A 14,615-nucleotide genomic window follows, 5' to 3' on the forward strand; every position below is an offset into this window, starting at 1 on the left:
CTTGAAATGGTATTTTGGTCTGTTACTCCTTTTTATTTTAGTTTTTGTTACCTTGTAGGTGGTTGTACAGTACTGTTAAGTAGCTTGAAAAATAACCATAATAACCGACATGAAAAAATATCGTGATTAATATCGTCTATCGTGATACTGCTTGAAAAATATTGTGATATTATCTTTTTCAATATCGCCCACCCCTAATTCAACACTGGAATCAAGAAAATATTAATATGTTTGCATGACATTAGTTATTTATATTTTGATATCACTTATACAGTGTTTCCCCTATATACAAACAGCGCAGCGAAATATGAGCGCCACTGCTACAAAATAGATTAAAATAAATAAATAAAATAAAATAAATTATAAGTGCCGCTCCTAGTGCTCGCGGCAACGTTTCGCGCCACCAATACGCGGGAAAGCTGTCATTTTCAGTTCTGAAGGAAAGCTGCCTGACAAAAAAGACAGAAGAAGACAAGTTGAAGCAGACATAACCTTATTTGGACACAATCACCTCAAGAAGAAGAAGGTCATAACGCCATAAATGTAAGTTATTATAATTTAAAATGTTCTTACATTTATATTAAGTAAATTAATACTTTGATAAAAGCCTACAGTTAAGATTGAATGACAGCTAGCTAACTTAGCTAGTTTAGCTAGTTAACACCCAGTGTAATAGATTGTTAATCACATCTTATGTTATTTTCAGATGAGTTTAAAAGGCTGGCTTGTCAGCAAACGAAAGGCAAGTGATGATCGTGGTGATGAGGAGGAGGTTAGTTGAGTGAAGTTAGGGAGGTGGGTCTCTGTTGTCTGGCAGCAATGTTTTGAAAGGGGAGCAAATGGATGCACACTTTTTAGGAAATAGTAGTTGTTTACATTTACAATTGTATTGACTGATATCTCGTAATAGACAGAACATGCGATGAGAGTAGGCCAGAGCAGAGGAGGTGAAGGAGCAGGTCAGGATAGAAGAGAGGAGCAAGCTGCTGCTGCTGTCAGAGGGTCAGAGGTAGGAGGATCAGAAAGACCGGGCACCGGCAATCAGGATTTGATCAAGGGTGGATGGAGAAGCCGAGGTTCAAGCCTTGGCTGTACAACACGGCTAACCATGGTGAGTATTTAACATATGGAGCAGTTAGTGGCTTGATCTCACAGATGTTTTAACGATCATACAGTAGCCACAAACTCTTAAAGAAAAAAAATATATATCAAAGATCTTGTCCCGACAGGAATGTTCTGCCGCTTGTGCCGCCAACACAAGCAAGCGCCGAAGCGGGGGCCATCTACGCGGCCATTTATTGAGCATTCTGCCACTCAGCACCATCAAGAGAGTGTGAAGGCACAAGCCACACTGATTCAAGGTAAAATTCACTAATACTTTAGGCCTACTGTATCTTATTGTTAGCTTATTATATACAAAACTCTCTGGTTTAGTTTATTTTGTTCAGTTTATTTATTTAAAAGAAGGGACAATGCACATTAATCATCAGGTTTTACATCAATGTAAATGTGACAGAGTTAGCTAGTTTTCATCTGCAGTCCCTCAGCAGGTCAACATAGTACAAACAACACAGTAGGCTATAATACAGGGGTCACCAACTACATTTGTCCAAGGGCCAAAATGTATCCAATAGACACTATCGCGGGCCAGCGATTTTTATATAGCCCAGAATTATGAAGTTGTTCGCTCAGGTACTGCGGACCGCATAAAGCTTGGCAGACTCTTCACGCTAACGAAGGATCACTTCTAGGCAGGGTTGGGAGGGTTACTTTGTAAATGGAATCAGTTACTGAATACTGCATTTTCAGATTTAGAATACTTTTGGAATACTTTCTTTTTCCATAACAGATGGGTATGTTTTGGTGAACAGTAGACCCTTATTTTACTGTTTTAATAGCTTACAAAGAACTCAAACACAACATCTTGGTGTCATTCTGGACAGCTCCCTCTCATCTGCACCCCACATAAAAAACATCACCCGGACTGCATTCTTTGTACTGTCTTAAAACCTTTCCTTGGAATATGTTATGAATTGTAAGGTGTCCTTGGGTGCTTTGAAAGGCGCCCCTAAATAGAATGAATTATCATTATTATTTATTATCTGAAACGATGTAATAACTTTTAAAACTTTTTCCAGTCACTTTCCCCATGCATTCAGCAGCAGCAGGCCATTCACTTTGATTTGATCCCGTTATGAAATGTCATAATTTCGACAATAAATAAATGCCATATAAACGTTATCTTGCACACTTTATCTAACCATCTCCGTTTCTAACTTTCAATATATTTTAAAAGAGATCTCTCTCTCTCTCATCTGCGTGCGAGGGCGGGGCCTCACAGACACGCTGCATCTCTCTCTCGCTCACAGACATGCTGCAGCGCTGATCAGTGTGCACACAGTTCTGCCGGTAATGAATATTACATTTTGTGAGGAAACTTTTCCACCAATAATTCCAATGAGTATTCCAAAATATATTCACTTCAGGTTTACGAAAGTAACTGTAATCAGATTACTCGTTTTTCAAATGTAACGCCAGCTGAATACAGTTTTTTATACCGTCGATTTTTGTATTCTGATTACGTAACGCCGTTACATGTATTCCGTAACAACCCAACCCTGCTTCTAGGCTACTGTCCCGCAGCTCCTGCCTCTCTGTTGGACTCTGTCGCAGCGGGCATACTGCTGTGGTGAGGAGCGCACAAAGCAGACTCTTCACAACGAAGGATCACTTCTTCTTCTTCAAGGCAGGGAAGGTTTCGCAGTACGCAGTCTACTGTCCCGCAGCTGCTGCCTCTCTGTTGGACTCCGGTACTGCACCTTACTCACGCGACGTTGTGAAAAAAAAATGGGTGGGGGGCGAACGAACGCAGTAAATGTAAACACTCCGCCAACGCCACAGTAACCCCCCTCGTGCGGGCCGGATGAGAATGTCTGGCGGGCCGGATCTGGCCCGCGGGCCGCCAGGTTGTGGTCACTGCTATAATACATTACAATTTTTATTTTTATTTTGTTTACCTTTCAACAGGGTCCTCAGTGCTGGTCGCCTTTGACCCAGTTATCACCCTTGAACACGAAGCGGTGATTGGTGGTTTTAAGTGCCTCTACCACCTGACGAAAAAAGAACATGCTCACCATACCAACTATGCTGACCTTTTGGAGCTTGCAGAACTACTTGGCTGCCAGTATTTTTGAGAAGTTAAAGGCCCAGTGAAGTGCATGTTTTTGCACCAAAATGAAATGGCAGTTTCATTCCTTACATATCATTGTGCCTGTTCATGGCTAAAATAATTTTTAATAATTCATAATTAATTAATTAATGAATTATTAATTCTGCCGTCTGAGCCTAACGGAAGTTGCAGACGATAGTGGCTGTGACGTCACAAGATGTACCCAGTTGCGATTGTAAACATGACGGAGACTCTGGAAAGTGATACTAGTGTGAGAGAAATGATTGATTTGGACAGCTTTTCGGACAGGATAGATGAGGAAAGTGATCAATTTGGTGCACTTTGAGGGCAACATTAAGAGATTTATGGATACAGCTCTCAACACTCATATGAAACATATATTTCAATAATCAAAAAACATTGGAAGGATTTCTTCACCTATTTTATACAACTAATATTACATAGATGGAAATATTTGTTTACATAGATGACCAGACCCACTGAGATAACTTAGGCTACAGTTTACCTCCCTGAGCTGACGTTATCTCTCTCAGTCCCACAGGAGAGCACTCTCCCTCTCCTTATTGTTGAAACAGCTAATCTCCGTTAGCTCCGAGCTAGCACCAGATGCTAACAACAACCCTGTAACTCTCTCAGTCTCTCTTTCTCTCTCTCTCGAATCGACCAGTGGCCTTTATTTATCATGATCAATCAAAGAATCTACGAAACAATGACACCAGCCAGGCTCACCTTCATCTTTTGGGAACAGAAACATCGCCACTTCGGCAGACTTGACATTACTACAGCCAGCGGCAATGCATCGTTTCCCCTGTGTTTTTCATCCCTCTTTCTTCACTGTCGCCTCCATTGTCAGGTTTTCTCGATTGGCAATCACTTCCAGTCGACTCCGACACACTTTCCAGGAAAATACTAGCTCAAAAACGTTGAGAAATTCGACTTTGAAAAAGAGAAAAAATGAACGGTGGTGAATGTAAACAGTGCGGCGGCGTCCATCTCGTGACGTCACGCAGTAGATCGCAAGCCACGCCCACAAAGGCGAAGGTCGACTGCAGATTTCCCCGGAAAATTCAAAACTCGTCAAATTCGTTGCTATTCCAACATCTTTTGATATGGGTTCCAATGGACCATTTTGGTCATTACTATACGTATTAGCATAACAGATCATGCACAGGTGCACACTTCACAGGGTCTTTAAAGGTAAGTTAATGCTTTCTTTGATCAACTTCATCACAAAAAAAGTGTGCAATATTTAATCTTAAATGCATTTGTTTTCTTTAAGATTGTGAAGACCAACTACACATCTCACCGAATCATCGATGAGATGTTAGAAATCGTGGGCACTGTCGTTGAAGAGCCTATCTTGGCAAACATCAGTGTCTCTGTGGCAATTGGGCTTGAGGTGGACGAGACCACAGATGTGTCTGTGAAGAAGCAGCTCGATGTTCACGTTAGGTATGATTTTATTCCAAGATTATTAATTAAGACTTGAAATAATTTTGAATGACATGTCTTTATTATGTTTAATATAGTCTTGCATAGCCAGACCTATCTCCACACTTTGTTTACACTGTGCCAGCGCTGGAGAAAAGTCTGGCTAGACTCATTACCGCTCGGGGATAGGGGGGCCGCTCTATTTCTTTAAACCAATCACAGTAGGTTTACGGTTGCTAGCTTGTTGTTCTTTCACGCAGTCTGGATTGAATCTGATCGGGGCAACAACATATTCCACCGCCACTGGTTGGGTAGTAATAATAAACAATAAGGCTTATCCCAAAAACCTACATCTGTTGAGTCAGACTGTTTAATATGTTCATCAGATACATGGACAAGAATGGGCTGCTTTACAGCCAATTTCTGGACCTGGTGACAGTCAGCGATGGCAGAGCTGACACCATAGTCAAGGCAATAAGAACGAACCTTACAAAAAAGAAAATTCCCACCCAGAGGATTTATGGCCTGGGGACAGATGGAGCAGCTGTCATGACTGGTATGAACTACCAACAAAAACAAGGTTGATATTCACTGCAGCTTAAAAACTAAAACATGAAATAAAACATGTTTGTCCTGAAACAGGGAGAGTGAATGGAGTGGCCAAGCAGCTACAGGACACCTTCCCATGGATGGTGTCGGTTGCATGTGCCGCACACCGCCTCGCCCTGTGCTGCAAGGAAGCCTCATCAGGAGTGGCCTACATGAACTCCTTCAGGGACCTTCTACAGCAGCTACACCTGTACTTCAGGAACAGTGCGAATCGCACAGCTGTACTTCAGGCTGCAGCAGAGTGCTTGGGCCTGGATAACTTGAAAGTGAATGTAATTTAAAGGGAAAAAACATCTTCCATATTTGGAGGCACCTGATATGACTTAATATGCTTTCATCTTGTGGCTCTAAATATTTTTAGGAAGTGAAGGACACACGCTGGCTTTCGCAAGCCATGGCTGTTTCCAATCTACAGCGGAACCTGACCGCTGTCCTGGCAGCATAAGAAATGCCCAACAGCCAAGGGGTTGTATGGCTTTCTGGGCACCTATCGCTTTGTGGCATCGGTCTACCTGCAAGCAGATGTGCTGCCACATATCAGCAGGCTGTCAAGGCTGTTCCAGAAGGAAAATGTCAACTTCCTTGCTCTGAAAGTGTATAATTTCCAATGTTTTATTTTTGACACTGTCCATTTCTGTCCATGCACTGCTCATACTAACCAGATATCTGCTGCTGCTGCATTTACACCTACTCTGCCTTTGTTATTAGGTCCCTGTGACAATGGCCTGCCTCTGAGCAATTAAAGATGCTGGAGACCATCAGCCACCAGGGTCTTTCCTTTCAAAGCTCCACGCAGACCTGGACAACCCTGCGGGACTCGGGGCTTACAGTATTGTCCATGAGTAGGAGAGGAACAAGAGAGGGACAAGAAAGGGACTGACCAGGGAAGAGCTCTGGGCCCGGTTCAGGAGCCAGGTATGTTTGTTTTAGATTTAGCATTTAGCAGACGCTTCTACTCACCAGAACTCACAAGTGTATCTCCTTTCTAAACAAGCGACTAAGAGCATAGTCTGGAGCTAAAGTCAAAGTGCAATCGTAGCAAACAATAATACAAAAGGTGCTTAAGAGGGAAGATCATGTTAATACTAGATGCCTATTAAGTGGTTTGAATATGGACACAAGTTTCAGTTTAATAATCTGTTGCTGTTATGGTTAGGTCAGGGGTCGGCAACCCGCGACCCTTCAGCCAATCTGCAGTGGCTCCCTATAGCTTTGCATTTTTATTTATTTATTATTATTAATTTATTATTATTATTTTGAACCCTCTTTTTTTTCTTTCAAAGGGTACACCACTTATTTAAAATAAGAGATCGAGGTGATACTGTGACACTGAAATAAAAAAAAGTGTTTAATATTTAGTCCACTAAAATATGCGTCACACCCCGGCGCCTGCCTTCTGCAGGTGGCTCATCTCGTGTTTCCGATCCCCGCGGTAAACTAAACCATGGATAAATCCAAAAAAAGAAAAGTCTCGGATGAAAATAGAGTTTAATTCCGCGTGGACAGCTTCATTTGCTTTCTCTTCTAACGATGCAGGCTTACCTGTATGCTTGATATGTGGCGATAAATTAGCGACCAACAAAAAATGTAATGTTGAAAGACATTTCCGCATCAGACAAGAAGTATTTGCTGAAAGTACCCAGCAGGAGATGCAAGAAAAAGAGCGATTTTGGAACTGGTGCGGAAAGCGGAGCAGAACAAACATACTTTCAAGAAGTGGATCAAGTCTCCAAACTCGACTACTGCTGCTAGTTTTGTGGCTGCTCAGGAGATATTAAGACGCGGAAAGCCATTCACAGATGGAGAATACATGAAAGAATCATTCCTTAAAATATCAGAAAATCTATTCTCGGACTTCAAAAATAAACGAGAAATTGTTCAGAAAATTAGAGATATGCCCCTCTCTGCAAAGACCGTCAAGGACAGGACCCTTAAGATGGGAGAAAATATCAACAACAAATTGAGGACATTAATTCAGCTCCAGCATTTTCAATCGCCTGTGATGAGTCAAGTAATGTAAATGATATTGAACAGACAGCGCTGTTATGCAGATATGTGAACTCTGATGGGCCACAGGAAGAACTCATTGAGTTAATACCGCTAAAAGGCCAAACAAGGGGGGAGGACATTTGTAAGGCTGTAATTAATTGTTTACAAGCCAAAGGAATAAACACCACCCACATGGTGTCAGTGGCTACTGATGGGGCACCTAGTATGAGAGGAACACAGAAGGGGTTTGTGACTTTACTTCAGAAGTCGCTGGATTGAGAGCTGCTGACGTTTCACTGCATCCTGCACCAAGAAGCACTGTGCCCTCAAACTTTTCCCCCCGAATGCAAGGAGGTGATGGACCTTGTCATTCAGATAGTGAACAAAATAATAGCAAAAGGGTTAAACCACCAACAGCTCTGTTCATTATTAGATGAACTAGACAGCGCATATTCGGATCTCCTGCTGCACAACAAAGTCCGGTGGCTGTCCAGGGGAGGGGTGCTGAAACGGTTTGCTGCTTGTCTAGATAACGTGAAAACGTTCCTGGAAAGCAAGGGCCTCACTTATCCAGAACTGGAACATCCAGATTGGCTGGAAAAGTTGCACTTCATGGTGGATATGACAGGTCACCTTAACATGCTGAACAAAAGTCTCCAGGGGAAAGGAAGCACGGCCCTTCAGATGCTGGAGGATGTTTTGGCGTTTGAGCGAAAGAGGACAGTGTTTGCCAGAGATGTGCAGAAAGGTACGTTCTCTCACTTCCCCTCCCTGAGAGAGTTCAAAGAAGCACACAACCACATAAATTGTGAGTACTTAAAGCGTGCGATCATCGCAATGCAGACGGCATTTGGACAAAGATTCAGTGAGTTCAGAAAGGAAAAAAATACATTATCCTTCCCCGTCACACCCCTGGACATCGACCCATCTTTGCTGAACATGTCACCATTCACAGGAGTCAGTCAACCCGATCTTGAAATTGAACTGGCCGACATAGCTGATAAAGAATTATGGGTGTCCAAGTTCAAAAGCCTGACAGCTGATCTCGAAGATGTCGCCCGTCAGAAGGCTATTCTCGCTCGGGAGCACAAATGGAGCGATTTGGAAATCCTCCCCAAACCCGACAAACTTGTGTTTGAGACATGGAATGCCATTCCCGACACTTATATAAACATGAAGAAGTATGCATTTGGAGTCCTGTCCATCTTTGGATCCACATACTTATGCGAGCAGATTTTCTCCAGCATGAACCACATAAAATCCAAATATCGCTCGCGCCTCACAGATGACAGCCTGCACTCCTGTGTGAAGATCAAAGTCACGTCTTACAGCCCCGATATAGAGAAGCTCAGCAGTGATGTTCAGAAACAGAAATCACATTAAACAGGTGAGAACGCTATCATTTAATAGGCTATTATTTTGCAAAAAAACCTTTTAGAACCAGAGCTGATGTAGTTGTGTTTTATGCAGGGTCGACCATGGATTGCTGTACATGAGAAAAAACAGAAGAGGATGACATCAAACTGAGATGGACTGAAGTCATCAATACAAACTGGCCTATGTTTATGTTTACTCTTTTTAAAGCTATTACGCTGCAGCTATATGTTTTATTTATTTCAAAGTGGGCTACTTTTTATTTTATAAATTTTCCACAAATAAGGGAAGGATTCAAATAGACTTGATCGGTCCTGTGTTTTATTTCAGAGTAGGTCAACTCATGCCTTTGTTTTTTCTCCTCTTTATAAGAGTTTGAGGTTTTCCTTTGTTGTAACAGGTAAAAAAAGCAATAAAATGTAAACAATTTTTGTTGTGTTGTTTTATTATTTCATAAATGCATCAAACTATAGTTCTTTTACAGTGGGTGACAAACAAATTGGAAATGAAAAAGAATCAAAACTAAAAAGAACTAGATACATACTAGAAATAAGCTTTTGAATACATTCCAATCCCTCTATATAGTATAATTATATATAAAACGTTATACACTCTGTTATCTTCATTTTAAGGGTAAAATAGGTTTTGCAGCCCCAGATACATTTTATTTCGTGGCCGAAAAGAAATGGCTCTTTTGATAGTAAAGGTTGCTGACCCCTGGGTTAGGTGTTGGATCCATATTTCGATGGCCTGCTGGAGAACCTGGAGAGGAGGTTCCAGAATCTGGACCTTTTAGGGGCCTTCCATGCACTGAGCCCTCAGGCAGCAACTGGAGATGAGGCCATTTACATGGCCAATTTGCAACTCCTTGCCGGCAAATTTCTACAGGCTGACAGTAATGAGGTGCTGCAGGAATGGTCCTCTTTTAAACAGCAGCTGATAGTTGGGCCATTCAAGGTATCATAATGAATTACAGTAACATTATTTTTCAGGAGTTCTATAGCCTGGATTGATGTTCATGTTGTATTTCATGTGTTTCAGGACTTGGATCAGCAGCAGGTGATGCAGGAACTGGCATCAGAGGTGGGTGAATGGGGGCTGCTTTGCCCATCTCAGAGCAAGCTGGCTGCCATTGGCCTGACCATCCCAGTTTCCAGTGTAAACTGTGAGAGGGATTTCTCAACATTGAACCGGGTAGGATACTTGAACAAGTGATATTTGGGGAGACTGCACCATCCCATTTAGGAAAAGCGCATTCAGCCAGGCTGTCTTTTAATTCCACGCATCCCATCAATGGAATTCAATACCACAACCAATAAGAGAATCCTCATCCTACTACACATTCAAGCTCAGTATTAAAAAGTGGCTCATTGAAAACCAACAGTGTCAGCACTGATGTGTGGGTGTAGGTGTGTGTATGAGTGTGTATTGTAAATGTTTTCTTTATTTATTTATTATCATGACTTGCTCTTATGTGTATTCAGTGATGTCATCTATTGTAAATATGTACAATGGTATAACAATGTTATGGTATTTTTATTATTGCTTTTAGGATGTCTATCACCATCTGGCAAAGGGACTATCGATGAAAACTACCCCTTTGTCTAATTCGAGTACTTTTACATGTTTTTAATATGTTGATTAATGTACACTCTCCCTTGTTTTAAATAAATAAATTCAATTCAATTCATTATCATTATTTGACTTTATTCAAATCTCAACCCCATGGGCTCAACATCCACTCGTCTGTTGATTATTATTTTTGTATTTACAGGTGAAGACTGACTTGAGAAATCGCTTGCTGGGGGAACACCTTGCCACCTGTATGCGATTGAGTATCAATGGCCCCCCAACCAGAGACTTTCCCTTTAGGAGAGCCTTGGAGCTATTCTTTAAGACCCCCAGAAAAATAAAGTGCTCTCAGGCAGGGTGCCAGCTGTGCTATCATCACTAAATCGAATCAAGTCAAGTCATTTTATGTATAGAGCATAAAAAAAAACATATATTGATCAAGAAACAAGGCAGGACAAATTATATATGAGAAAAAAACTAAGGAACTAAACCCCTTGGCAGAACCCAAGATATTCAAGTCACTGGGGCAGTGGAACGAAGTGGAGACATTTGGCACATTCATTACTAGGTGCCATGCTCTTTTGAAACCTGATATTAAACAAAAAAATTGCCAGATAAAAGTGATGTAAATGAACAACAAAAATAAAATAAGTTACATATATGCGTTATTGGCTATGGTAGGTTATTGGTATGTTAAATTATTTGATTATTAAAATGTAAAACAATCTTTTTCATATGGGTGTTTAGAGTTAGATCTAGTCTCTAGTCATTGTGTGCTCAAAGTGCACCAGATTGAAGCATTTTACATTTAAAATGTAAAAACAAATCTTCCCGGGGGAGCATACCCCCAGACCCCCCTAGAGGATGTGATGTCCAACCACCAATTATAAAATGTTCATACAATACTGAATACATTGGAAGCCTTTAATGATGTATGTGTCTTTCTTGTGCTGGCAGACACATAGAAACATAATGGCGGGGCACACTTCGCACGCGCACACACTTAAAATGTCCACACGCTCCGCGTTCACATTTTGCTGGGCCTTAGCACCGGTGCTATGACTCCATCCAAGGGGAAACACTGCTTATACGTTTAATACATTTAAGTCAAGCTAAGGTACATGTGATGGTAGCTAGTTAGTGCTCTTACCTGTGAGGCCTCCTCCAAACAGCATAATAACCAGACTGTATCATTAAAACTAAGTACCAGTTCTAGATCCTTGACTTTAGACAAACAATTCAAAAGACAACATGTATTTAAAGACCAATCTTTATTTGAATGTGCCTCTTAACCTGATACATTAGTTAAATAGTAATAGTATTGACAATCTAAAAAACTTGAGCAACTCAACAGTCAACTTTATGTTTCTTATTGTCTAAAGCATTTGTTATTTTCATTTTTCCCCTCTCATATTCAGTGTGGACGGATTGAGACAGCGTGGTGTCCAGAGAGCTGCAGAGACTTCAGGGAGAAACCTCCGTGTGATGGACGTCCTGTCTGTTGGTTTGGAGAGGACTGAGGGTCTTTCCTCTGTGAGGAGGTCCAGGCCTGATGGAGGAGCCCATGCTGGGCAAAGCTGATACCAACTGCACAGGCCAAGTCTGTCACTTTATTTGACTAAATGTGTTTACTTATACATTTAATAGGTTTACACATTCTGTCCATATGTGCTTTTTATTTAAAACATTTGATTAACTTTTGGTTCACATTTCAATAAATTGCATTTGTATTTGCACTCCTTTTGTCCATTATTCTTACTGAAAATGTTATATTACACATTCACATCTGACTGAAGATTGGCCCCATTTATTTGTGACGTTGCAAACTCTGCGGGGCAAGGCACAGGTGTTGTGAAGCTCATAAAGCAAGGCAAATAGAAATAATCAGCTGATGGAGTGTAGGAAGTGAAAAAGAGATAACATTTAAATTGCCATCTTAATGTTGAATAAGTTACCAAGTAAAGGGTTTAAATTGGCTCACATTAATACAGTATATGTAGTCTAAGAAATAAAGTGTCTGAGATAGAGAAAATATTATCATGTGTTATTCATTTGTTAGCAATATCTGAAACTCACTTAGATGACACATTTAATGACGCTGCTGTGGACATTGATGGATATAAAATATTTAGAAAGGACAGGAATGCATATGGAGGTGGGGTGGCAGTATACATTCAAAAGCAAATACCAGCTAAAGTGAGATATGATTTGATGTCTACTGATATTGAAGTACTTTGGTTGCAAATTCATTTACCTCACTTGAAACCTTTGTTGGTAGGATGTTGTTACAGACCTCCAAATGCAAACTTAATTTATTTAGACAAATTATGTGAAATGTTAGATAAAGTTTGTGATCTCGACAGAGAGATTTATTTTATCGGAGATTTAAATATTGACTTGAATATGTTGCACTGTGCCCTTAAAAACAAGCTGCAGACAATAATTAATACATGTAACTTGGTACAAATGTTGACTAAACCTACTAGGATATGCATAAAGAAAGATGGGTCAAAAGGAGCAGCTTGTATTGATCATATATTTACTAATTTTAGCCATGTACAGTATGTTCTCAGGCAATATCAATTCCAGTAGGGTGTTCTGATCATAATTTAATAATTATTGTGAGAAAGACAAAGGTGCCAAAAGCAGGACCAAAAGTAATTGTGAGGAGATCATTGAAATATTTTAGTGAAGAGTCATTTATTATACAGGATGTTCAAAAGATATTTTGGAAACATGTTTTTGAGAAAGTCGATCCAGATGATGCTCTTGATGTCTTTAATTCGTTATTTATGCAGGTGATTGATAAACATGCTCCACTTAGAAAACAGCCTGTAAGGAACTTTAGAGCACCCTGGTTAGATGAGGAATTAAAGAGCCTGTGACAGCCTCCCAACAGCTGTTGTGCAATAAAATATTGGGCTACTAGTCATCTCGAACCGTCAGTTTAAAAAAGAAGGTGCGATACCGTTCCGATAAATATCAATAATTTCGAACATCGCGGGGAAATTCCTTTGACTCATTTTGAAGTTTTGGGGGAAGACGGAAGTGACGTCAATGCGGGAATGCTTCACTGTGCGGCGAGAGAGCCAAACACGGACAAAGTGTGTTGTCATGTGTAGAAATGGTGAATTACTGAGTTTAGGCACGTTAATAACGTTTTAATGAAGTTGACTACAGCATATTCCTATTCATGGGCGCGGGAAGGGGGGTGCTGAGGGCGCTGCAGCACCCCCTAGCGGCAGGCAGTGGGTGCGGAGCTCCCCTGTCTGAATTATTATTTGACGGTTATTGCTGCTCCCGCTGTGCATAATCTGTGTAATATGTAGCCAATAAATTCCACATTGTTGGTAAAATAAATTTGGCCTGCCCCGAATGTTTTTTCTGTAGCCACGGACAATTCTACCTCAATAATATAATACATTAACCGTGCTTTACGTGAACCTCATCAAGACACTAGAAAGGACGGCAGGACTGTAATTTCCCGTGTTCAGTGAATGCAACAGAGGCAAGACACCAGACCAATCAGAGAGTTGCATGGAAATAAAAGTGTGCTTGTGTCATTCAAGCTCGCGGCTCTGTGTGTGTGCGGAAATAGCGCATTTAGTGTGTGTGAGAGAGGGGGAGAGAGAGAGGGACCGGTGCCAGCAGCAGGGACCGTGTTGTTAGCATCTGGTTAGCTAGCTGCACCAACGGACATACGGAGCTGTTTGTTCCACAACAAGCTGGAGGAGAGCTCTCCTCTCAGACCGAGAGGCTCAGGTGAGCTAAAGGACTCTCTGAGTGTTTAGATAGTTCACTTTAGTCTAAGTTATCTCAGTGGGTCTCAAACGGTTTGGTCAAAAATTATTCAAAAGATTATTTCCGCGGCACACCTTCATATGATCATTATAGTTATAAAAAAAATAAGAGAATAAAGGAAAAACAGTTATGAAATACTATATGGCAGTAAAACAAGAATACAGTTTGAAAGGGGAGTGATTTGTAAAATATCCATAAAGAAAAAGAACATCTGCTTACAGTTGTGTTTCATCTGGGTGTTGAGAGATGTATCCATAGATCTCTTCATGTTGCTCTCAAAGTGCACCAGATTGATGCTTTTAACTTCAATATTTAAAAAAAATCTTCCCGGGGGAGCATCCCCCCGGACCCCCCTAGAGGAGGTGAGGTCCGCTCCCCACTCGTAAAAAAATAGCACTTTACCCCTGCTTATAGACAAGTTTACGCGCCAAAACACGGGTAGCGCCATGACACTACACAAATGCACTTCATTTCCGCCGGAAGTCTTTTGCACAGCGTCTGTCGGTGTAAACCGATGTAAACAGTCAGACGGGCACTGGTGTAAACACAGCGATTTCGATGCTAACAGTGATGCTAGCTTGGGAACACGATTCTACTTCTTTGACTGGAGATAGCGTTACTCTCCCCCACCCGAATTCAGTGCAAAACT

The 14,615-nt window shown here is 41.1% G+C and overlaps 1 protein-coding gene across 4 annotated transcripts; it reads left to right on the forward strand.

Annotated features, from left to right (window-relative positions):
- The first annotated feature begins 3,164 nt into the window (after positions 1–3,164).
- On the forward strand, positions 3,165–11,901 carry LOC307045793 (zinc finger protein 862-like). Of its 4 annotated transcripts, XM_079691750.1 has the most exons (6): positions 3,173–4,387; positions 4,470–4,642; positions 5,008–5,177; positions 5,264–5,502; positions 5,592–6,145; positions 9,635–11,901. In XM_079691750.1, the coding sequence occupies exons 2-5, from the start codon at positions 4,512–4,514 to the stop codon at positions 5,673–5,675; spliced, it is 624 nt and encodes a 207-aa protein (XP_079547876.1). In that variant the 5' UTR covers positions 3,173–4,387; positions 4,470–4,511; the 3' UTR covers positions 5,676–6,145; positions 9,635–11,901. The 4 variants fall into 4 exon arrangements, 3 of the variants coding, with proteins under 3 accessions (XP_079547875.1, XP_079547877.1, XP_079547876.1); XR_013809995.1 differs by having other exon boundaries at positions 3,165–4,642; positions 5,264–5,825; positions 5,939–6,145; XM_079691749.1 differs by having other exon boundaries at positions 3,171–4,642.
- The last annotated feature ends 2,714 nt before the right edge of the window (positions 11,902–14,615 follow it).

Source organism: Notothenia rossii (assembly GCF_949606895.1).
Source record: "Notothenia rossii genome assembly, chromosome: 7".
In the NCBI taxonomy this organism is placed as follows: domain Eukaryota; kingdom Metazoa; phylum Chordata; class Actinopteri; order Perciformes; family Nototheniidae; genus Notothenia; species Notothenia rossii.